A 26,629-nucleotide genomic window follows, 5' to 3' on the forward strand; every position below is an offset into this window, starting at 1 on the left:
AGCAAAAATAATGGAACTGCTGCTCATTATCAACACAAATATTTTTGGGTTATTGTCTGACAGGTGTTGTTTTGTTCTTGGAAACATGTAAACTGAGACACAGGCTGAGAACTGACCTCGAAGGCCAAGGCTGAGGACAAACACAGCTAGTTCCTGGAGCAGTCATCACAACAAACAGCAGACCCCGATCCTTCAGCTGAGTGTACCATTTCATCGTCTTATATAATGAGATTGTGCCATTTACTGCTGCTTGATGAAGATGGAGAAGGTGGAATGTGCATAATGCCTCCTTTGATTTGTTTTGTTTTTTTGTTTGTTTTGCCACATGAATAGTAAACTGCCTCATTGCATTTTCAAAACCAACACATATTTCAATCCTTTTTCCCTGGAGAGACACACTTTAAAAACTATTGCTATGGCAATTACTCAGGAAATGAGTTTTGGGCTGTTTTCAATACAAAACAAAGAGAGAGAGAGAAAAAACATATTTCCAAACACAAACAGGCTTTTACCATAAAACAAGGCTTTTGATGCAAGCTCACACACACACAATCAACATTTCCTCTTCTTTCGATCCCTCTCTCTCTCTCCCAGCAGGACGAGGGCTCTTGAAACAACTGTGTCGTTAATTTAATGTCAGTCGCTGAAAAGCACATCGAGCTCCACTGAGCCTCAGTCAGCCCTTCAAACACTGGCTCGAAACATCTGCTCTGAATATTTCGCCGGTCTGGCCAAGATTCCTCTGCTCTGGGGTTTTGGGAGCAACAAGTCATCCGAGGCTGAAGTCACAAGTTAATGGTGTCAAAGTCAAAGCTGGAGGAAAAAGACATTTTCCCCCTCTTTTTCTTTTCAGATTTTACACATCAGATCTGAAATCCACATTATTTGTGATCCAGGTACGACTTGAATCGGTTTTCCAACTTTTTAAATCATACATACATACAGAGAGATGCTGCTCAGACTCTTTCAACACATACTTTTGCATAATAATTACTCAGTACATCAGTTTAGACTGTTAATACAAAATGAACACTTGAGGACTACAGGATTACAGTATCTTTCTGACCCCCCCCCCCCCTCCCCACACACACACACACACACACAGCAGTCTGGACTTGTGAAATGCTGCGCAGCACTGACACCTAGTGGGTCTACGCTGCCAGTGTTCAGCTCAAAGAACAATAGGCCCTTTGTGTCAAAAAGGAAAAAACACGACTTTACTATCTGACTCTTTGGTCTTTAGCGTTCTCTTCTGTCTCATGGGGGGGAGAAAAAAACAGAATGGCTCTTTCAGACGAGATTCTTGAAGTGATTAAAAACACAAAAGAGAAAGATAATTTGGCTCATATCAGGCTTTGCTCATAGATGACATGCAGAAAAATACTTGAGCTGTTTAGAGACGGAGGATGTTGTTGCTTCTCATCACTACAAATCTCCATAATCTCTTGATTTCAGTCGCCTTTGCCGCTGCTAATACATATTGATGTGACACTTTCGCCGGAAGCCAGAAAGAGAAGAGATAATGCTGTTTTGATGAAGCTGCAGCCGACACTTTATGACACATCTTTTGTTCTGTGTTAATTCAATCAGGATTCTTTCCCTCCTCATCCTGTTTTTATACGCACTCACTGGGCTGTTTGGCAAGAGCCGAAGCGCTTGTATTTAGCATGGCTTACATAGCAACAGAAACACAACACTTAATTCTTGACCTATCAAACGTTCACTTCCAGTCCAAAAAACGTCATCATACCAGAAGCTTTTTGCGCAATCCGGACCTAACTAAAAGCAGACGTGGGGGTGGGGGTGGGGGAGGTGGGGAGGGTGGCGGCAGAGAAAGACAGGGGAACAAAAACTAAAGAGACGCAGTCGTCCTCTTTAACCCCCTTTTTTTAGACTTCAGCAAACACACTAAACAAGGCACGATGTACACACACACACAAACCACAGACGAACACATGTGTTACACACACACGTCTGCAGAGAGGTTTTACATAATGACGTGTCGAGTTTCCCTTAGGATGGCACTGTTTCCCAAGTTCAGTCAGTGGACTTCAGTGACTGAACAATGTGAATGTCTGACAGCGTTAGTTTAGTTTCTGTTTATCTTATTACAGCTTTAATCTGCTCCATGAATCAGTCACTGGGATGATGTGACTCATCTCACCAGGCAGCATCGGAGATACGAGACAATAAAGGAAATAGATGATATAAAATGAAGATAAATTGAATGTTGATTACCTAAAGCAGTGATGTCCAGCCTGGGAGTCAGAGACAAAGTAAACAGCTTCATTACAGATCTGAAACATGACTCCAAGACCAGTGAAAGTTGTTCAGTCAGATTGTCAAGTGATGGACTACTTTATTTAGATTTATTAAACAGATTTATTATTCTAACACATAGTTGCATAGTTACTTTACAATGTATTTACAGAATCTAATGACTCTGAAATGACTGAATGCACTTGTACAACCTGTAAAATAAAAAGTCAGTAGATTATAATACAAAGCTGATTGATATGGCCATTAAAAATAAAAAAGTTAAACAAACTACAAACACATCATACCTCGACATGCAAAGATGGACGGCAAGTTTTATATATATATATATATATAGCAAATCCAATCCAATTTTATTTATAAAGCACATTTAAATAAACACAAGGTTTCTAAAGTGCTGTACAGTAAAATAAAAACCAAAAAATACTAAAAAATACTCAAGATGAAAAACACAATAAAAAATTAAACAAATGTTTAAAACAAAGGAATCTTTATTACATCTAAAAGCATTTTTAACCATGACAAAGATCCTCTGCTTCATGTTTATTTAGGAGCCAACGACAGGAAAGTTCAAACTGACTGACAGCATGGGAGTCGACTGTGCAGACATTATTCATACGTTATATAACATCAGAAATCATTGTCTTAAAATATTGTTTGATTGTGTGAAGAGACAGAACACACACACACTGCTGAACACACTCTTCTACTCCTTTTAGTTGTGGATGTGTTTGCTTGTGTGGTGGCGTTTATCACAATCTAGCAGCAGATGGCAGCATAACACAGACTGGAAGTCGACAACAGCAGCTCAGTTCCCTGACACACAAACACACCTCGCTCACACTTTGAGTTTAATCTCATGTTCAGAGATCAGATTTCATCGTTTAGTGTTTTCAGCACAGTAACTAGAATAAACTCTGATCACTATGACTTTATTTTATGACATTGTCTCTCTTTTGTACGTAAAGCAGAGCAAAACAGTGAATCTAGACGAGTTCCCTTCACCCTATAATGTGTTAAATCTCAGGCCGTGGACAACACATTTCCATTAGTGTCTTATTACAGAGCTTTACGAAGTGAAAACTGAGGAGGCCAAACTGTCAGGTTGTTAACATCCATCATCTGTGGCTTCATTCATGGCTCCACCTCCAGGGACCATGACGACTCTGTTTTACGTCATGTCTTCTCGTCAATTGCGTATGTAACTTGTGCATTTGTGTGTGTGTCTGTGTGTGTGTTTGCGGTGAGATCAGCCTTAATGGCTTATGATGATATTTGACCCTGCAGCCATCAGTGGCAGTGACTCACCGATACACACATCCTTCACTTCTCGGGCAATCTGCACAGCATCAACGCTCCACCTAGTTCATCTCTGTGAACGAGGCGTATTGATCTGTGCCGCTGCAGCATCGTGTTGTAACATCATACGCTTCCCTGTTGAAGGACTGTGTGTGTATGTGTGTGTGTGTGTGTTTGTGTGTGTGACGCTGCAGTTCAGGGATCCAGATCCAGATGCACTTTAATTTGTTGCCTTTGCCAACGGTTACCAAGTCGTTACAGCCTGATTATCTTGTCTTGTTTAATATCATTTGTTTCACCACAGAGAGACTTTGAATATGAAACCATGTTTGATATCACTGGGACACAAATATGGAGGAAAAAAAAGAAAAGAAAGGTCAACATTTAACTTTTATTTTATTTTTTTAATCAACAATATGTCTATTAACAGTTTTCTTAAAGGTAGAGTCTGTAGGATTTTCCTAAAAAACTAAATATAGACAGAAACCCTGCTTCATCATCACGTATGAGCTTCTACTCGTGTGTGTTTTGGTGTAGTCGTGACGTTTCTGGGCGGAGTCGGTGTGTTTTCCTCAGCCAATGACAGAGCGCAGGTGAGGTTGGGCGTGTGGCGCTGTGGGCTTGTATGAAAACTACCGCCAAGATAGAGACTGTCGCCGTCAAGCCAGAGAAATGGTGGATACACACCTAGCAGAGAATAAAAGTAAATGCAGTCTGAGTGAAGCGTTGGAGCGTCTGGCCCACATCGGGCTCACTCCGGGCCGTCAGTGGCAACGGGAGCCTCGAGGGCTACGCTGCGTCGAGTAGGAGGGCCGCCGCCGTGAGCACGGAAGTCTAGGGTGGAGGCCCAAGTGGCGGCTAGCACCTGTTAGCTGGTGGCTAGCCAGGTGGACTCCTCCTACTCTTTGCAGCAATCCTGTTCCCAGTGACGGCCCGGTATGGGCCCGACGGCGACGCTCCAGCGCTTCACTCAGACTATTTCCTTTTCTTCTCTGCTAATGTCTGGTACACACATCGAGATAATCTGGCTGATTTTGGCCCAATTTTCTCCCTTCTGACCAAGGACAGAAATCACCCGTTTGTCTGATAGCTCTTAAGATTATCCTACGAGATTATCCTGTGGTGTGAGGTGTGTTAAGAGTCAATTTCTCCCGACAATTGACTCGGAAATTGGTCAGGGCCATGATTGTGAATATTAAACATGTTCAATATTTACGATCGTTGGCCCCAACTGTCTCGATCAAAAGTCGTCTTGTGTGTGTGGGGGAAGCCAATAATCCAGAGTCACCGACTCTGATTGTGGCGTGCAATTGAATGTAGCCAATAAAGAAGTGAGCTGACTGAAGAACACGAAGCATAACAAACCAGTATGGCTACCATCAACAAAGCGAAATTCAAAGTACGTCAGATCACGTTTGATCACGCGAGATTTCTGGCTTGGGGTGCGAGATTCTAGAGTGTCGTAAGACAAATCTTTATGTGTGTGGTGCTGTATTGGGAATACCGTAGTGTAGCACACCAAACACAATACCATCAAAACTGTTCATTCAAAGATTTTTTATTCTTCATGTGTGGGATCTCTCACAGATAAAAAATCTTTATGTGTGAACCAGGATTAAGTGTGTATCCACCATTTCTCCCATTGGCTTGGCGGCGTCCAGTCTCTGTGTTGGTGGTGGCAGCAAATACTCAAAGGTGAAGCTTTGAAAGCCAAAGTGGAGAAGGGTTCAATGTGAACAGCAGTTGAACATGGGTCAGTCTGACAACTGCTGTCAGGGGCGGGGAGGGGTAGGGGGTGGGGCCAGAGGAGGGGCCCAATTTGAATTGAGTCTGACTTTAAACCATACACTGTTAAACATGTCTCAATATCCAAAGCGCATGCTGAGATACAATTATAATGAAAGCAAGACAAAAACAAACAAACTTCATTTCACATTTCTATTCCAAATAAAATCTTTACCCAAAGTCCCCAAATCTGGCGTTATATTATAACATTTTAGATATTAAAGTCAGGTTAAAGTGAGTGTAAAGTGTGAACATTATTCTACAGCTTCCTCCCTCTGAAGACGGATGCTGACTGAGTTGTTTCTCTCCCAGTGAGATTGATTTTCACGCCGTATCGGATGGAAAACCATCAGTCTTGAACTATCAGGGAGAACCGCTGGTTATTAGTCTCCTGCTAAAAAGACTTCTCGTCCTCCTCCTCCTCCTCCTCCTCCTCCTCCTCCTCCTCCTGCTCCACTGCTGCCGCTAGCTGCTGCTCGCTGCTGTGAGTTTCTTTCCAGGGAAAATTTTTTTTATTGTCGGAGTAAGTGAAAACAACATTCATCTGGTTTGTGTCATGACTGGAGCAAACACTTCATGCGTCATCCTTTCATCCAGCGGCTCGGGCCCATGATGCACCTCCGCCCAGTTCACTGCAGCTGTGATGGAAGCCAGGTTGAAAGTCCAGAGAGGAGGAGGAGGAAACGGGCTCGTCACAGCGCCATGCTACGTACTACCACTACTACCACTACTAAAGAAGACAAGCCGTGTTCAACCCTCAACCAGCCCACTGATAAACTCTGCAGGGATTCAACTTTTTTAAAATATGCACATATTCACATAACAGGACAGACACACGTGCATAAATCTGTAAACTGCATCCTGATTTGGGCCGACATCATCACTCATCTACACTCCCTCTCTCTCTCTCTCTCTCCCTCTCCCGCCTTTCTCCTGGTGCTCTCTTCCTCCCCTCCCTCGCACCAGAGCCAGATGGATTACCTCATCAATCAAAGTTCCCAGAATCACATCCTGTGTGTGTCTCTGTGTGTGTAAGTGTAATCCTATGTCCCACCAGTGCAGCACAGTGTCTTTCTCTAGTTGGAAAATACTGTAGTATGAGGAACTCACTACAGACAATTTGTGGAAAGAAAAGGAAAAAAAAAAAAAAATCAAGTAATTACTTTATCATTCGTCTCTATTCATCTCCTCGTTCTGAAGAAATCCACACAGGAAGCTGCTAATCGAGCCCGAGCACGGAAGCCTCTTTAGTGGCTGTTTGAGAAAATTGTATTATCAAAAATGCCTGGGGGGGAGTGAGGGGAATGGGAGGGGAACCGGGGTGGATTGACACAATATGGATGTTAGTCACCGCTCATTGTTGGAGTCAACGTGTAAAAGTTCAACACAACTCTGTGTCCGTCACTGACGAAACAAGAAGTCACGTTTTCATTCATTCTAGAAACTTTTTAACTATAATTATATAATATCGTGTTGTTAATATTTCTATTGTTTACAACAGATTCACCTCCCACCCACTCCAAAACCAGAGAGGAAGAAGCCTTACAGTGTTTTTTCTTCTTCTTCTTCTTCGAAAGGAACAATTATGGAGCGGGCGATGCTGATAACACCTAAGGAATTTGAGGCATGCACAAACAGCCCTTCCCCCATCCGCTTAGCTCTCCCTCCCTCTCCCTCTCCCTCTCCCTCCCCCTTTTCCCTCACCCCCTTCTCTCCTTTCCTCCCACTCCATCATCAGCCACTCTTTCTGCCTCTTTACCCTTGAATCTGTTGCTCAGATTACTTCCAGCAGGAACACGGGGGGAAACGGGGCACACACTCAAGAAAAGAAACGCTCCAAAACTCATTTTTACTTAAAAAAAAAAAAAGAAAGAATAAAGTTCTGCAGAACTCAGCGATGGGTGTTTTTTTCTTTCTATGATGTTGTGCCAGAGGATCTTTTTTATCTGTGACACCCTGTTAATCACATCCTGGGATGGTTATTGGAAAAACAAACTATAATCACAACTCTACACTCCAAAGTTAATGAATTCTTCTACACACTTCACAGACTTGTTTTATTACAATCAAAATATAACATCTAAGTCCCGAGAGTGTGAAGCTGTTTGGTGTTAAAGTTTATAATGATGTCATGTGTCTAATTTAATATGATTTGAATTGTTCATGTCTCAGGGGTCAGAGTGCATTGATCAGCACTGATGCAAATGTGCAACTATATAAAGTTAGTGGCTCATTTTTACTAACGATTATCAAATATAACAAAGAAAACAACAACAGCAAAAACAAAAAAGCAAAGAATTTTTTTTATTTTCTTCTGATGTTTTTTTTTTACTCATTGTGTCTCTTCAAGATGGACTTCTTTTTTATTACTTTTATTGAGTTTTATTGAGTCGACAGACAGAGATTTACCTACTTTACTGGTTAATATCACCTTTTAAAACACAAAGCAAAGCAACACACACACACTCTCTGTGTGTCGAACAGGGGGGATTACACTGGAATTTCCGAGACATAAACATATATTTACATCTGCAGCAGAGCTTCGTCTACACACACACACTCGTCGTACACACACACACTCGTACAGGCTGCAGACATTTATTTGTTGTTTTAATTTTTTTGCTCAAACCTTTTCCTCACCAAAACTTCCTCTTTCACACTCTCCCTCCAAAACACATTCCAACCACAGGGAACGCTTGACTGATTGTCTGAGTGTGTGAGACTGCATGTGTGTGTGTGTGTGTGTTTGTGTGTGTGTGTGGTCTGTTCAGCAGACTTGTAAAATAACTCTTCTCACGTGAAGCACACACACACAGACACACACACACACACTCACGCTCCATCCATCTTGTCCGTGCTTTTGAAACACACTTCACGTCACTGTCTCTTATTCACTGTGACAGCGGATGTAAACAGCTCCAAACATCATCATCATCTTCACTGTCTCGTTCCCTTTGGAGCAAAACTCACAAGGACACATGTGTAGTTCATTAACTTTAAAAATGTGTTTCATTAAAACTGCACTTAGACTAAATCTCTGAGCTTTATTGTTTCTTTGTTGCGTCACGTTCAGTATTTTTCGTTATTTCTGATGCTGTAAGAGCAGAGCAGATCTGTTGTCTTCTGGATGACAACTTTATTTTTTTTATGTGCACTGATAACAATGAGCGATGAAACATGTTTTTTTTTTTACAGTTTGTTTAACTTTGTCTCTACAGGTTTCTGATGAGAAGCCGAACAGAGTCAAAAAAAAAAGTCAAACGTCGACTCGCTTCCTCAACATCAAAGTTTGTATTTTTTTCCCCACTTTCTCTGACTTTCCCTCTTGTTTAACCTTTGTGTGTCTGCTGCTGCTGCTTCTATGTGTTTGGCCACCGTTTGCCATCCCACCCCCCACCCCCACCTACCCCCCCGCTCTCTCTATTAGCCGTTCTGACCTTGAACCCCACACCGGCTGAAAGTCTGAAAGGCCGAGCTCCCTCCTCACTCGCTCACACATGAACTCACTGAACCTTTTCCACGCCATTCACATCCACTTTCCTCCACACAGACTCCCCTTCCTCCCAAACAACAGCCCACTTTGATGACAGAGGTTCACCCCCACTCCATTGATGCTGCTTTGTGTGTATGTGTGTGTGTGTGTGTGTGTGTGTGTTGGTTGTTAATGCAGGCAAAGGGTGGAAGGGTGGTATTTCCTCAGCATGTGCTGTTTGTCCTTAAATAGATTGTACTTGACTGATGGTGGTTGGAGTCGTTTTATTGTGTTGTACTTTTTTTTTTAAACCGCAAAGAAAGAGTTAGTTTTACATCAGATAAGAAGATGTAGATTTATATATTCATTTTTTTAAGATAACAACCAAAAAAAAAAAAAAAAAAAAACTGGAGCAGATGAAGCCGTTTTTATAGAACGATCTTTGACCTGTTGTTTCCAGACACTTGAATGTCGGGTTCACTCCCACATGGAGCGGCGTCATAAATTAAACTGAAAGAAATTAGGCAATGCACCATCTCTGCTATCCTCAACACACACACACACACACACACACACACACACACACACACACACACACACACACACAGACACACACAGCTTAGCTACCCCTAGAGGTAATAAGTATAGATTTGCAGGCCAGAGAACACTTGGTACGTAGATGGAGGGGGCTGGGTTACTTAGCAACGAGCCTGTTGATGTCCAAACAATGTTCATGTCGTCAAAGTGGCCGGTTGTGCCAGACTGAGGTTCTGCTGAGTGCAACAATGTCACTGGTGTGTTCCCTTAAATGCAGACGGAGGGACAGACTGGACTGAAACAGACACCGACGCAAAGTGCTTACGGCGCTTATTCATAGAAACACTGTTCACGACGCTGCAGCGGTTTATACACGACACGACACCGTGCATGTAGAATCCTGCAGCCTGCATTTGACATTTGTGACTAATATGAAAAATATATGGACCAAGTGTCTTTTAATTACTTCTCTCTCTCTTTGTCTCTCTCTTATTGGCATCCAAACTGAGGATTATTGGCAGAGTTGTGCAGCTCCTGCAGCTCCTTCATTTGAATAACAGGCACATACATACAGTGGATTGAGAGGGGAAGTCAGCCTGAGACTCTGCTCAGTGATCAACAGGCTGCTGCTTTCGCTGCTTTAGGTCACAGTTTTTTTTGCTCTTGCTGGAGGAAACTGATGCAGTTTTTTTGCATCAAAACGAGACGATGATTCCTGTCAGTGCACAATGAGCTAACGTTAACACACAGATGGAGCATAGACTTAATCGAGTTGAAGGCCCAGTCCCATTTCTCCTCCCTTAAAGGGATAGTTCAACATTTTTGGCAAATTGGCCCATTGCCATAACCCCTATAGTCATAGCAGTAGGTCCGTTACCTTTAATTGTTGGTGCAAGCTATTTTTAGAACGGCGGAGCAGAGCAGTGAGCTGCTCAGAGCTATGCTACTGAGGCTCATGGGATTTCTTGGTTTCCTTCATCAAACTCATCAAATACACAATCCAACAACTCCAAAACGCTCTGGTGGACAAGTTGTGACCTGCACATTCACCACGCTATGAGATAGTAACAGAACGTTACCAGACAGAGTTGTTTTAGAGGGAAATTCATGCAAAACCGCTGATGCACGTTGCCTTCAGGGACAGTTTTTCGGCAAGCAGTCTCTGCATTTACCTCTAAAACAACTCTGTCTGGTAACGTTCCTTAATTATCTCATTATCTCATCTCATACATGGTGTGGTGAATGTGCAGCTCACAACTTGTCCACCAGAGCGTTGTGGAGTTGTTGGATTGTGTATTTGATGAGTTTGATGAGGGAAACCAAGAAATCCCATTGGCCTCTGTAGCGTAGCTCTGAGCAGCTTGCGGCTCTGATCTGCCGTTCTAAAAATAGCTTGCACCAATAGCTAAAGGTAACAAACCTACTGCTATGACTATAGGGGTTATGGCAATGGGCCAGTTTGCCAAAATGTTGAACTATCCCTTTAACACTAGCACTTGGTTTCTCTAGGTTTCTCTGAGAAGTTTTAGAAGTAGAGATTTGCACTTGGCCTCCCCCATCTGATTTAAGGGCTGGTTTTAAGGGTTGAAAAGCACTTCCTCTTTGCCCTTAAATGAACTGGGACACCCCATCCTTACACGAGAACGCACAAAACCGAGTGGAAGTGGTTAAAATGGGACTGGGCCTAAGAGTAGCAGCATCATTCATTAATCCCCATTGTTTGTCTCATTTGTGTAACCGGGGCTGATTGTATTGAACATGAGGTTTCAGCTTCCGTCTGGGAGCCGATCGCTGGCAACAGGAGAAAGTGACCAGGCTTTTAAATATAGCAGAAGGAGATAAGAAGCCAGTGAGTGAGTGAGTGAGTGAGTGAGTGAGTAGGCAGCAGCCGAGGATAAGATGTGAGAGGTAACTCCAGGACGCTGCTCATTCACACTCTGATGGCAAATGTTTAGCTTTAGTACCCTGTGTGTGTGTGTGTGTGTGTGTGTGTCTGTTTAACAGCCTTCGTCTCTGACCTTCATAGTGCTGCAGGAACCAGATCACACACACTCCACCTCCTGCTGAGTGACGCCATGACCTCCACACACACACACACACACACACACACACACACACACACACTCATGGAGCAGAGCTGCAGCTCAAGTGGAGAGAGAGCCGAGGCCGTTTGTACCTGTGTTTTTTTTTTTTCCTCCATCTGCATCTGCAGCCTCCGTTTGTCGCATGTGTCTCTAATGCTTTGAGTCAGAGTGCTGCTGCATAATTAATGACAAGATATTAATGGAAGAAATGGAAGCAGCTGATTCAGAGCAGCACAAAGAACCAAACCATGCAACAGTTCAAATATCCATCCCCAAATATCAAGACCAAACTAAATGTATCAATGAGTTTATTAGGATTTATTAGTTATTTTACACATAACTGAAGTGTTTCACCTTTCTACTCTCTCTCTTCAGCTGCTTGTTTGTGGCGTCGCTGATGTAAACAACCGCAGACAGTTTGCCTGTGACCAAACAAGAAGTGGAGCGTTCTTGTATCTTTACAACACTTTCTCCACACATTAACCACCGTTGCTCCATACGCAGACCTCGGTCTGACTCTGACACGCTCAGCTACAGCTACAGCTTCGGTTTCTTTTCCCTGGTTTGCAGTTTGAGTTTCATCTTAAAAGGCTCTGATGAGGTCACGACTGCAGTGGAAGTGGCAGCGCTGAAGGAAAACCTTACAGTAATAATGACATTATGAACCCGTTAAGTGGTTTTTTACTTTTTAGTTTGCCCCTGTGCTTGTGTGAATACTTTTTTTAAAAAAGGTTTACTAGATGTGATGGATTAATCTTGATGATTCAGGTTCTTGCACTAAAAAAATATATATATATATATATATATATATATATATATATATATATATATATATATATATATATATATATATATATAATGTGTGCTTTATGTTTTTACAGGAACAAAGTTTTGAACAGCAACGAGCAGATTCCACACAGTGAAAGATAAGAACAAAGACTTTAAAATACATTAGAATAAAATGTAAATGCAGAAAATAAGCTCTGGTGCCGGAGTTAAAAAGAAGAGCTATGTTGTTTTTAAGGTGAGATATGAAAACAGGAAGAGATTTAATATAAACAGATGAAGAAGGCTCTAATGTAGCATGATGAGCAGCAGGTACAGAGAGGAGGAGGAGCAGGAAGATCGAGGAGCAGGAGCAGGTGTGGAGAGTTGTCACTTATTCTGTAGCTGTTATCACAGATAGGATGTGAAAGTGATAAAAATATCTGTTTTTCACATTTCTGCAACAGAGTTTGAAAAAGTGCAGAAACAAACTCAGAGACGAGGTCACATAGGTGAAGAGGAGGAGGAGGAGGAGGATGCTTCATCTCACCTGGTTAAAAAAACAAAACAGAACACAGGTGAGATCCATCTCTTTTTTCTAGCCTGTAGCCTCATGTTTGAATTTAATTTGGTGCCATGCTGTTTTGAATCCTCTATGTTTTATTTTATTTTATTTATGTATTTTTATTAAATAACTCCTGTATTTTTATTTGATTTTGACTTGATGCTAACTAAAGAGGGAACATGGACGCTGGGAGTTATAGTTTGTCCTTATCATCACTGCTACTATTAACCACAGTATTTGTAGCAATATTGACTTGCACTGATGTAATAGTATTGATAGAGTGTGTAGAGATGCATAATTATAAGGAAAGGTCTCAAATGTTCACAGTAACACAGTATATATTGTTTTTTAACATAAAAACACACATTATCATCAACCATCATGGATATTGACTTGACAACATCACAACAAGACACATCAAAACCAATCAGGGCGTGGACCCAGCTGTGGCTGAAGTGGCTTCAGGCTTCAGGACAGAGTTTCCTATCATGACAGTATGATTATCTCTTGTCCTTCTTTAAGCTCTGTTATTGTTTGTTTTCCATAAAAACATCCTAAAACTCATCATTTACAGTCTCCAGAGCTTTGTTGTGACGTGGAGAATTACGTTGTAAAATGACTGATGACTTAATCATAGAGCTGAGATCACAGAGGGAAGTGATGACCTGCTGCTCTGTTATGATCTGATCCCACACACACACACGCACACACACACTTTTTATATATGGGTCAATGACGTGATGCAACCCAGTGTCAAGGGGTGTAACTGGTATTTTTTCATTAAAATCTGGTTTACAGGAAAATAAATCTAGACTCAAATGTGCAATTTTGCAATGCAAGAATTGCAAAATTTTTACATAATTTGTCACATTATTTAGAAGAAAAGTAAAAAGCGGTGTTTTTATGATATGTCCAGCCCAGTGTTGCTAAAATGCATTAAAATTTGAATATAGAAATACAGCAAAATATCTATTTCAATTCAATGTTTTCAGATGAAAGTATACTTTTTATAAGTACACTTAAATTCACTGTACGTGGATTTAATATTTATCAGTCTTTTGTGGTTACACCATTTGACATTTTCAGGGGTACTCAGTGTTACTTTTGTTTAAAAAAATGGTTTAAATCTCATTTTAAACTACATAAACCCAACATGAATACAAAATGTACATTTTAAAGGTATAATATGTAGGAATTACCCCCATCTATCGGTGCGGTTGCATATCGTAACATATTCTTGATGTTGCATTCACGTGAAATGGGGCAGACGTCAGACAGACAACAGACGCTGCATGTAACAGGATAAACAAGCGTCTATGTAAACAAGTGGTCCGCCAGCACGAGGCAAAACAATACAGGTGTGACAATATGTTGTCATGGTGATGTCGTATTTGTCGAGTAAAATGACATCCGGTTGGTTTGCCGACGGCTGTCTGCCTGACTGCACCTGAATGCAACACCAGTGCCTCCGTCCTTCCTCACACTACACAGTGGTGACAGTTTTAACAGGCCGAGCCCACAGCTCCGGTGAGTTTCCTTGGTTACCTACGGTCACGCTGCCACTCAACGTAAAAAAAGGCGATGCAACATGGCCGCCTCGGTTCGGTGCGTCGCCCACTTATGTATTTGTAACGACTTGTAACAACTCATTCTAAGGTACGAGAAAGCTTTCATTTGTATGCGGCTGTGATTCGACTTAAAGCAGAAGTAAGTGATCCGGTGGTTTTGGCTAACTTCCTGTCAGCTGATGGAGTTAGCAGTCCCCGCCCTCGTCCCTACGTCACCACATTCACGCGCATCCCTTGGCTGCACACACAGAGAGGACCGCCCCTTTATGCCGTTCTCTCTCCTCATTGGATAAAGGTTGTAGGATACAAGGAAAGTTTTCTCCTCGGCTTACAGCAGAGCAGAGTGACTGACAGACCCATGTTTCAGACCAAACACTCTATGTAAGTGATTGCTGTCGGAAGATATAACTATTTAAGACTTATATTAACACAAACATTCCGCTTACTTCTGCTTTAAGTGAAATACGTATATTGTTATGTAGCTAAGTTGTGTTTTGAAAGTACTTAATTGTTGCCCCTTTTTTTGGCTTTTAGGTTGCCTTTAACATCTGGCCAGGGATAACGGACGAAAACTAGCCTTGTTGGCTAACTCTGGCCCACTTACAGTTTTTCTTTTAACTCTGTTGATTAGTGGTGCACTGTCCCTAGGAAATAAACTAATAAAATGAAGAAAAAAAATTAAATTTATGAAAGCAAAATTAGATTTTTTGCTAATAAAAAACCAATTAAAGCAGAAGTAAGCAGAATATTTGTGTTACATATAAGTCTTAAATAGTTATATCTTCCGACAGCAATCACTTACATAGAGTGTTTGGTCTGAAACACGGGTCTGTCAGTCACTCTGCTCTGCTGTAAGCCGAGGAGAAAACTTTCCTTGTATCCTACAACCTTTATCCAATGAGGAGAGAGAACGGCATAAAGGGGCGGTCCTCTCTGTGTGTGCAGCCAAGGGATGCGCGTGAATGTGGTGACGTAGGGACGAGGGCGGGGACTGCTAACTCCATCGGCTGACAAGAAGTTAGCCAAAACCACCGGATCGCTTACTTCTGCTGTAAGTGAAATACGTATAAGCAATATTTGATTTTTTTGCTAATAAAAAGCCAATTAAAGGGACAACGAGGAGTTTTGGAAAAGTGAAGCGTTTTCACACTACATTTATGAGCCTCCGCGCGCACCGTAAAATTCTTTGACCGGCGCAAGACAGACTCATGTTTTCATTCATCAAGAATTAAAGTCAGAGGTTCAAAGACGATCAGATACCGTCGTAGTTCCGACCATAAACGGCGATTCGGCAGCGTTATTCTCATGACTCGCCACGAAACCGAAAGTAAAGAAACCGACCAGCGTTTCCGCCACCACTAATAATAACAAAATAACGATAGAGACAAAACGATATATTTATCGAAAATGGGCCCATTAACAAGTGTGGGTAGCGTAGATTCATCCACATTAATGTGAGACTTTTTTATAACCGAACAGAAACTCCTCGTTATCCCTTTAAGTTACATACTGGGGCTTTTTTAACAAATCTGATGCATACTTCTGCTCTTCATTCTCCCCCTGGTGAGTGAATCTGGACTAATCCAAACCCACTGACTAAAAACCCAGCGCGTGAAGGACCCCTGAAGGAGGGTTTATTAGGGGCCAGCGGCGGGGCCCCCCCTCCTCCCCCCCCGTGTGTCCTGTCCTGCAGCAGCAGCAGCAGCAGCAGCAGCACCACTCGCAGTCGAGCAGCGGGACTCCAGGCTCTCACTTCCCCAGCTGCTGACGTCAGCTGGCAGCCTGGGCTGTGCTCGCGCCGCTCCGCTCTCCGCGCACAGCGAAGGAAAATGCTGCTCTCCGTTCCGCCAAGGGCAGGACTCAACCCATACACCGGCTACAACAGCAGAAACAGCAAAAAGGTGAGAGCTAAAACACGCTTTCTGAGCTTCTTTTCTTTTCTCTTCTCTCTCTCTGTCTCTACCCCCCTTCCCTTCTTTACCTTCCTCCCTCTCTCACCCTCTCTCTCTCTCTCTCTCTCTCTCTCTCTCCCTGCTTCATTTTCGCCTCGCTCGCCCCGCAGGGCAGCACTCACGCACGCACGCACGCCCCGTGTGTGTGTGTGTGTGTGTGTGTCTGTCTGAGCCCGTGACAGTGGGCTCTGGGCTGCAGTGTCCTTGAAAAGAGAAACGCACTGAATTCAACTCCGGAGAGAGAGTCAGGATCCGGCTCTCGGAGCTCCGAGGTCCGCTTGGCTCGGTCGGAGGGGGGTGGGGGTGGGGGGGTTGGTTGGACAGGGTGGTGGTGGTGGTGGTGTGTGTGTGTGTGTGTGTGTGGGGGGGGGGTCAACGAAAACTGGCTCCAGTTCGGACCTGTCATGTTGGACGTCTGCTGTGTTTTATTTAGTGGCATTTGTAGTGGCGTATGTGTGCGCTTGCGTGCGTAAATGTGCGTGTACGTGTGTGTGTGTGTGTGTGTGTGTGTGTGTAGGCTACTACAGTGAAGGATGTCGATACGGCTCTGCTCACTCATATGAAAAAGTCAATGGTGGAGAGAGAGAGAGCAACTTTTTTTTTTTTTTTTTTCCTGGGGAAGTGCACCGCGGTGGGACAGCGCGTCCGAGCCCGTGTGTGTGTGTGTGTGTGCGCGCGGAGGTGGGGGGCAGGGAGAGGTGGAGGCGGCCGAGCGAGGAGGAGGAGGAGGAGGAGGAGGAGGGTGGTGGTGGTGGGGAAACACGGTTCAAAATGAGTCCTGCCCCCTCTGTTACATTACAGCTCCTCATTGTCTCCAACACACAGTCAGTTTGCAAAGTTGTGTGTGTGTGTCTTTTCTTTTAGTTGTAGCCTAGTTCTAGTTTTTCTTTTTTTCTTTTTTGTTGTTAGTTTTTTTTTTTTTTCTCGCCTCGTCTCCCGGTTGAAAGCGGAATATGCCCCACCCCTCGAAAAATCCCACCACACCATGATGACTGGCTTTCCCAGAGTTATGAATCGCGCGGTTCGTCCTGGTTGTGTTCAACTGTTGTTGTCACTTATTCTCTCTCTAACCCAACAACATGTGAGGGATGCAGAGGACCGAGCTTCTACATGTCAACAGAAATATTAACAAGTATAAAATCAACTCAAAGCTACATTTACTATTTGAAAACTTTTTCTTTTTTTCCCTTTACCTCCTAAAATCCCTGTCCCTAAGCAAAGTATATTCCTGCTCACACACACACACACACATATAGGAGTATATATAGAGGAGCTGTGTGTCGGTCCTGACTTCCTGTCTGTGTGAATGGCATCCTGAAAATGTATATTGACGTCCTGTCTGTGTGAGATCTCGGGCACCGCCTGGCTGCTCATCCTCCCTCATCTGATGTCAACACCGGTGCCTCTCAGAGGGAAACTGACTGCATTGTTGTCTTTGAACTGTGTGTCTGACAGACACACACACAGATAACACAATGCACAGTTTACCTCGGTGAACTCAGGTGCAACGCTGCTCTTTTACCTGAGCTGTTTCAACTTTACACCAGATTTTGTCGAGTAGGCAAAGATTTACTTTCCCTTAAACAATCAAAGAAATCATGTTTTTAAAACTCAGTATTCAATAATAATGATAAAAATGACTTTTTAAAAAAAAGGAATCTCACTCCTTTAATCGCTAAACCTGATAATTCTCCGACAATATGTTGAAAATATAAGTGTCATAGCTTGAATAGGTTCAAAAGAACATCTCATAGAGGAACCAGTAAAATCATGTGTCATACAATTTAAATAAAGCAGGCCAGTGACAGTGTTGTTTAAAAAAAAACTTAAAAATTGCTCTTAAAGGCTCAAAGATTAGTTGATTAATTGATTAGTATATATATACATTAAATAACCAGGAACTCATTTGAAAGTAGATTAACAGCTTAAGTCATTTTTCAAACAAATATTTAACAAAATAAAAGATGCAGCGTCAAATGAAACTAAGATTTATCCTTCGGCTCTGAGAAGCCTTGATGAGCATTTAACAATGATTAAGATTAGCTGATTAATTAATAATAATAATAATAATGATGATGATGATGCTGATAAAGATTGTTATAGCCGTAGCCTTGATTATAATTATAAAACAGTCATTAGTCAGGGTGGTGCTCTGCCGTCACAGTCGCTCTTTTATTTTGTAGAGCTGCAGCAGTTCACACAGAGGTCAAGTTCCTGTGTTTCCTCCTCCCACCTCCACCTCCCTTTCTCCTCCTCCTCCTTCTCCTTCTTCTTCCTTTCCCATCTCCCGCTCTTATTCTTATTCTTCGATACTCGAGCAGCAAAAGTCGACAAAATAAACAAATATAAGTCCAGAAGGTGAGAAAAGCGAGGTGCGAGGTTTGGTTTTGTGTTGTTGCTGTAAAGCAGCTGCTCCTCCTCCTCCTCCTCCTCCTCTTCCTCCTCCTCTTCCTCCTCCTCCTCCTCCTCTGACTCAGCACCTCATTTCCTCCCTCAAATAAATAGAATTAATGCTTCTTAAATCAAATTTGGTCGGTTTCCGCGTAAAGCTTCCTGGATGGAAAAATAACAGGAGGCGGCTTGTCGTTTTTGTCAACGTCTCGCTCAGGGCCTCGGTGAAAAAAAAAAAGGGCTTGTTTTTGTTCTTGTCAATCAGATTCTTGTTCTCCACTCCTTTTTTTTTTCTTTTAATAAACGGATGTGATTTAAAGCTTCTGCACGCCTCTAAACATAGTCTGTCTGTCTGTCTGTCTGTCTGTCTGTCTGTCTGTCATCTTAAAACATAAGCAGAGATTAAGAGACATTATTATTAATGAAGTGTCACACAGATGCAAAAAAACAGAAGCAGTTTCAGAGTTCGTTTTCACTCTGGACTCAAGACGTCACCAGTGTTTCCTAATCCTCGGCCGGCGGCGTGAACTCCGTCGTCGACTTCCATATTTTTCACTGTTATGACATTTCTCCTTGACAACACTCAGAGCTCCAGTAGCTGTACATGACAGGAGTTGAATTTTTTATTTTATTTTTTAGGGGGAATTTAAAAAAAGGACAAAACCAGACCAAAAACTAAAAAACATTAAAGATATCCTTCAGAGATGGATCAGTGCTACTCTAAGTTATTGATTACTGTATTATTTGAGCCAAATCTCTGTGTTTAAAAAGTAAAAAAGTAATAAAATTATATGTGATTAGAAATGAATCAGTGATAGTGATTGATAGAAAGTGCATAAAATCTTGTTTTTTTATGCTCAGTATTGGAAACGTGTTTGATTTACTAAATATGACACCTAACAGCACTGAGAGTGGAGAACTGGCTCAGCGCTTTATTTTGCATTTTTCCCGATTATACTGAGTTATTTTCTCTCTCTTCCTCTTGTGCAAGACTCTCACTCACGTCACCGTCTAATCTCAGTAGTGATCAATTGTGTCAAATGTCAGATGTCAAGTGTCCATGAACGACAACGACAACAAAAAGAAGGGGGAGTTTTCAGCTGTGTGATGTGTATTTGCTCTCCCCTGCAGCTGTAGAGAAACTCTGTGTTCAGGGTGATTGATCTGCCTTTACCCACAGTGTCACACACACAAAAACACTTTTCAAGTCTGTGCAAGTGCAAATTTTGTTATCGTGACACTGAAGCACAACAACAACATCAGCTAGGAGCGAGGAAATCAAGCTATAGACAACCGACGTTACACTTTGTAAAAACTGCCGGCAGTGGTATAATGAATTATACCTTGGTTATGTCACGCAAAGCAAAAAAAAAGAGAAGAAATGAAGAAATTTTACATTCAACGTAAGTGAAAACATGCATTTACTGAATATTATAGTGAATACTGTAGATTTTTTTCATGTTTTAAACTAGATACAACAACAACAGTTCTAATAAAGCTGGAGACAGGATATGTTGGTTTTACAGCTGGTTTACATGGCACTTAAAAAAACGCGTTAGTCCGATGAACACTGGACGAAATCGCCCCGATAATGCGATTTGAAACCGATTTTCTTCTACATGTATAAACGCCTTAATCCGACTGGATCTAAACAACACATGTGCTTCACAACAGGAGAGACGGCACAAAGTGTAGCAGAGAAGCCGACCCCGAACGGGCCTGATGCGTCAGTGCATTTCACAATAAACAACACAACCAGTGATAAGATAGATGTGTTTTATTATGAATTAAAAAAAAATAAATAAACGAAGCCCGAGGCCCAAACAGACCAGCACATTTATTTCTGAAATTTAGGGATGTACTCAGACCTGTGGTTCGTTTGCTTTGTCCTGATTCATGAGGCTAAAACCAATTGTTGCATTTTTCTTTTGGGTCATTTGGACAAACTGTTCTCTCATTGGTCAGAAATCTTACACGGAAGAAAAAGGAGGAGGAGTTTACCCAGGAAAAACAGCGACTTTGGAAATAGAGGCCGGTAACACTTTATAATAAGTACACACTATTAAGCATTAGTTAAGCATTAATCAGGGGTGCAAACTTGTCACCTTTCGGCGAAATTCGCCGTTTTGGATCCCAAATTGGTCATTTGTGTGATTCGTGTAAATCCGCAATAAAAAAAAAATTTAAAGGGGGGGGGGGGTCCGGCGAGGCGAGGCGAGCCGAGCCGAGCCGAGCCAATGCACCTGTCTCTTTAAGGGCGCATGCACCTTATCTGGATGACAACGAGTGGTGGCAGCGCTCCTCATCTGTCCAGCAATACACACCTGAAGCTTCACTTTTAATACAGACTGACTAACGCGACTTTTTGAGCATGGCGAGTGAAAGAGTCGGAGCTAGAAGATGCGCCAGCAGCGTTGTAGGTCTGCTCTGCTGTATGGGACCGCGTGTGTGTGTGATGATCGCGATCGCGGCCAATTAGCGATTAGCGCGTTTAGCATTTATTAGCTCCAGTGTCTCCTCTGGAGGAAGGTCTGGCGAGCGAGACTAGCTCCAGTGCGACCTGTTCAGCAGCAGGAGGAAGAGGAGGAGGTTGACTGACTGTCGCAGGACACCTCTGCCTCTGTTTCACTTTTATGTTGCTGGTAAATAATGTGGTTGTAAAAGTAGTAGGCTAAAGTTAAATTATTTTGTATGCACTAATTAAAGGGGCAGAGCTTTAAGAGACATTTTAGCTTTTATATTTTATAAGATATTATTTTTGTAAGAACCACAATTAATAAATATAGGTTATATATTTCAGTGAATATCTAATTGTTCTTAGCATTTGTTAGATAACTTTATTTGCCCAATAAATTAAAACATGTTGGAACATGTTGGAACTATCAATGTCTCCTCTCTTGCCGCCAGAATCTCACCTACGTTTAACCTCAGACTGTCACAATGATGTATCAGATGTCAGACTGCCTCATTCTTTCAGTTTTAACCTGAATATACAAGACATGATTGATTTTCCCAACGATCAAAGTATACCAAACCGAACCGAAAACCATGACCACAAAACCGTGAACCGAACTGTTTGCTTGAACATCTTTTAAATACATATTGCCGCTTAATATGTTTTATGTACTGTAGCTTATGGCATTTTTAAGCTTCATGTGTGTTATTGGACAGAAAGAGCAGCGCTGCCTCGGAGCATAGCCTACGTACAGAAAACACATTTACATCAATAAATAAATGTTTCACAATGAACCAATCAGTCTGTATTAAATTTTATTTAGTTTGAAGGCAAGGTTTGCAAGGTTCATCTGATGGACATCGAGGGACAGATTCTCCAAGTTTTGCACAGCTTTTGCTCATGCTAAACCTGCATAGGCTGAAGACCCCCTTCACATGTTTCAAAACCAAACACAGAGAGACAGATTGTGCAGGTTTAACAGGAGCAAAAGCTGTGCAAACCTGAGTAAATCTGGACCCTAGTCTCATGCTAAAATTAACTGTAAATTCACCTTTAAAGTTGGTTTTTAAAAAAATTTCCCCGGGGCAGCATGCCCCCGGACCCCCCTAGGGGGTCGGTAGCTATCTTGTCACCTTTTTTACCCCTGATGAGTTTGCACCCCTGATTAATAAATACGGAATTCTTTATTTATAACGCATGAATACTCATTAGTATGTAGTTTATAAACACAGTTGGTGCTTATCAATGATGAGTAAAACATTTTTAACTGTGTTTATAAACTTCATACTAATGAGTATTCATGTGTTATAAATGATGAATTCAGTATTTAATGCTTAAAGCAGAAGTAAGTGGTCCGGTCGTTTTCGCTAATGCTGCGTTCCAGGCAGGCTTTTAAAATCGTAAATTACAGCTTCAAGTCACAACTTACGACTTTGTAGCGTTTCAGGCAACCCACTCGTGTTTTTCCGACCTGTTTTACCGGTGAAAGTCACTATAACGGCCACTCGTAACTTCCGACCGGTGAACTCGTACCAGATCGAACTGGTACGACTTCACGGTCGGAAAAATATGAGTTTCCTTGAACGCACCATAACAGTCCTCGTCCCTACGTCGCCACATTCACGGCGTCCCTTGGCTGCACACACAGCCCTGCATGCCGTTCTCTCTCCTCATTGGATAAAAACTGTAGGATACGATAAATGTTTTCTCCTCGGCTCAGAGCAGAGCAGAGTGACTGAGAGACCCGTGTTTCAGACCAAACACTCTATGTAAGTGATTTCTGTCGGAAGATATAACTATTTAAGACTTATATTAACACAAATATATCACTTACTTCTGCTTTAACTAATGCTTAATGGTGTGTTCTTATTATAAAGTGTTACCTAGAGGTCTCAACGGGCCTGTGAATTAAAACACAACCAGCAGTTGAAGCCAGGACCCGACCCGTTCCAAGTCATTTGTGTATAATATTTTCAGCCCGAACCCAGCCAAAATAAAACAAAACCATTGGGTTGCATGTTGTGTCAGTTGTTGCTGAGTTGATGGCGTTCTCTCTCAGTTCTCAGAGAGCGACGATTGCTGTGTTCACGTACTAACAACTGCTCCAAACGAACCGATCTTTGAGGTTAAACGCTCCCTGTTTCGGAAACAACTGCTCCAAACGAGTCGGGTCTGAATACAACCTACGATGCTGCAAGTCAGGGATGTTAAAGATGTTAAAGATGTTAAAGGGATAGTAACATTTTTTTAAAGTGGGGTTGTATGATCTACAAATAGCCCCTAAGTACTTTAATTGCAGTAGAAGACTCTCTGCACTCCTCCCGTTAGCAACGCCAGCCCATAGCCCTGCCCAGAGATTTACAACATACATTGTTGTGAATGGACCCAAAGAAACGGCCTATTTTCGTGGCCTAAAAGAGGTTTTACCTGAAAAAAAAAAACACAGTTCCATTGTTCGCTATAATATAATTTTTTCCATTTTTTTTATTTGGACCTAACCAACTGCTGATCAGCCGGTGCTAACCCTGGGCCGGAGGGATACGTGAGTTGGTATCCCTTTAAAAGTCACATCGTGAACTGGAGACGACTTGTGTGTGAACTCAAGCTGCACTGGTGAATCAGATATGTGTGTGTGTGAAATACCAGCGACATGTCTGACATGGTTCAGAGTGTGTGTTCAGAGATCGTGGACAAGATCTGGTCCGTTGCGTGTCCGACCAACTCCTTAATCAATCAGAAGTCGCTGCCATCGTTAAACAGTGTGACACAGATGTTTCTTGGTTTCTATTCGTGATGATGCTCCAGTCAAAGTTTACCACAGATACCGATCAATTGATAAGTGAGATCGGACAATACTGATCATTTCTACAGATATCGACCTGTTTTAACCACAGGTGACTGAGTTTATGACGATCGGTGACGAGAAACCTGAATATCAATCTACCCATCATCAAACATTTAAATGATAATCAGCCAATAATGATCAACGCTTTCGCTTTGTATTTTATTGCTTTAGTACCAACACTGTCTGTTGGATCTTATGAAGCTGAAATAATAACATGTAAATCTGACTTTAGTTCCCTTTTCTCTTTGCTATTATGCCACAGACTCTCACTATGAAAGGACACTGGACACGTATCAAACATGCTGATGTATAAGTGCACGTTTATAGCCGGAAACACACACATAAATAAATAATCCCCCCCTCCCTTCCCTTGTCAACTGCGTACCTTTAACGTGTGTGTGTGTGTGTGTGTGTGTGTGTGTGTGTGTGTGAAGCAGCTGTTCCACTGCAGTGACTCTAGCTGAACTCTCCTGTACAGTCACCTTTGTCCCGCTGGCCCTCAGCCAGGTATATGTTTATCTGTCTCTTTGTTTAATGTGTCAGATGTTTTGGATCAGTTCCCAGCTCCCGGTTGCCAACCAACCTCGTGAACCGGCCAAGGTGAACAGGTAGACGGGGGGGAGAACAGAGACTCACAGAGTCCTTGGAGAAAGCACAGCTGTCAGAAATCTGATGCCAACAAGTGCTGCATGCAGAGCAGAGCAGAGCAGAGCAGAGAGAGAGAGAGAGATGCCCCGGCCCGGCGCTCGGCTGCGTTAGATCTGAGCTCAGTGTTTGTTAGTATCTGTTTCCAAGCTCCTGTCACCTGACCTGGCCTCCAAAAACAACAAAACAAAACAACAACAAAAAGCCGGTGCGTGCATTGCATTGCATTGCATTGCATGTGTGTATGTGTGCATCAAGGTGTGAACGACTGCGTCAATAGACAGTTTAAAAAGAGAGTTAAAAAAAAAAAGGTGGCTGTGGAAAGAGAGGAGGAAACAAAAGGCCGAGTGAGAGACAGAGAGAGGAACGAGTCTGGGCGTGAGCTCGGTGTCCCTGTCACCTGGTTGGAATGCAGAGCTGCACAGTCAAATGGACGTGTGATAAGATCAGGAGCAGAGACAGAGGATTTCCTGCTCGTCGCCATAACGCAGCTCGCCGCTTTACTAGACACACAGTCGGTCCTCCCCTCACACACTCACACACTCACAGGACAGGAGCTTTTATGTGTTTTAAAAAGTCACCATCATGTAGGTTTGATCCATACGAGGTGAAACCTACAGGAGGTGAGACACTAAAGGTGAATATGGTTAAAAAAAAGAATTAAACTAACAGACATCACCTTGAAACCTCCAAGGTTTATTACTTATTGAGGCAATTATTTTTTGTAAAACAAGTTTTTGTCAAATTTCATGCTTAAATATGCAAAGGAGGCATTATCTATTATTCAATATGCTCTAATTTGCAATCATTTTCCAGAATAGAAATCATCAACATCGGGTAAAGTCACTTCCAAAATTGTTTTGTTTTATTTTTGTTGACACATTAGAGTCAACAGATTATTTATCACTAAATGAGAAAATACTGTTACCAGCCCCATAAAAAAATAATAATACATTTTTGTCATGTTTTTAGGAATAAAATGTTTCTATAATATGATGTATCAACAAACCCCTTTGTAAAAACCTTCAGAATATATAGAAAGGAGTAAAACTGGAAGGTTTGGTGGATGTAGGCTAAGTGGAGATTTCTGGCTCAGAGGATAAGAAACAAACTCATTTTGAGAAAACAGCGATTAAAGATTTTTATTGTAAATTCCATAAATTGTTATTGCTAATCGTACTTTTTACAATTTGCGCTGATACAAAGGAAATTGACAATTTTTAGTAACTAGTAACGCTAAAGTAATGCTAAACTTTTTAACAACGGAGACACGCCTAACGCATGTTACTTGTAGCACTGCTCATTTCAGTTTATATCGTTTGTGTATCCCACTCTCTGCAAATAACAGAAAATTAAACGACGGACGCCTTTTTTAGCCTGAACTTGTGGCAGATTGAGGTCCGGCCGTATTCACATAACAAGCGGACCGCACCAGAGTTCAACTGTAGCTGCACCCACACCAGCCAGCGCAACTGTTTAAAGAGCAGCGAAGACGAACTGAGTCCCGGTGTGTAGCGTTAGTCAGAGCTAACAGAGCTAACTGCTAACTCAGTGCCTGGACTCCAGTACTGGTACCAGAATCTGAACAACTCTACTAGAATTTTAACTTTTGTTGAATTTAGGAGAAATAGACGAAAAGAAGACAAAGCGAAGTAAAATAAACACCTTAAAAAGGAACTGTGCAGGATTTGTCCCATAATTAAACAGCTCCAGAGTCCTAGTTCTGGTTAAATCAATGACTTGTAACTAGTTGCAGGGAGAATGGAGGCTCTCTGTCTTCCACCTACCGTCTCTTGGCTGAAAACCAACCTTGTAAGATCAGAGCCTCCGACCGGTGTCCCAGCTCTCGTCTCTGCGCCACACAAACGTAACGCGCCCCGTAACACGTAATCTCTTGTTTATGACAGATAAGACTACACAGATATACACATGGTAACATGGTAGATGATAAATAACCTTATCCACCGCTCAATGGATTGATTTCTCACC

At 42.2% G+C, this 26,629-nt stretch overlaps 1 protein-coding gene across 3 annotated transcripts in view; it reads left to right on the forward strand.

The window, feature by feature from the left end:
• The first annotated feature begins 15,894 nt into the window (after nucleotides 1–15,894).
• Nucleotides 15,895–26,629, forward strand: part of LOC146986789 (RNA-binding motif, single-stranded-interacting protein 2-like) — a 38,580-nt gene continuing 27,845 nt past the window's right edge. For 2 of the 3 annotated variants that reach the window (XM_085775610.1, XM_085775611.1), the window contains exon 1: nucleotides 16,048–16,253. In XM_085775610.1, the coding sequence (XP_085631736.1) occupies nucleotides 16,182–16,253 (72 nt within the window). In that variant the 5' untranslated portion in view covers nucleotides 16,048–16,181. Of the gene's footprint in view, nucleotides 16,254–26,629 lie in introns of all 3 variants that reach the window. The other variant, XM_085775609.1, reaches the window with a different exon arrangement.

Source organism: Trachurus japonicus, chromosome 5, assembly GCF_045865225.1.
Source record: "Trachurus japonicus isolate A0001 chromosome 5, Traja_1.0".
Lineage (NCBI taxonomy): Eukaryota > Metazoa > Chordata > Actinopteri > Carangiformes > Carangidae > Trachurus > Trachurus japonicus.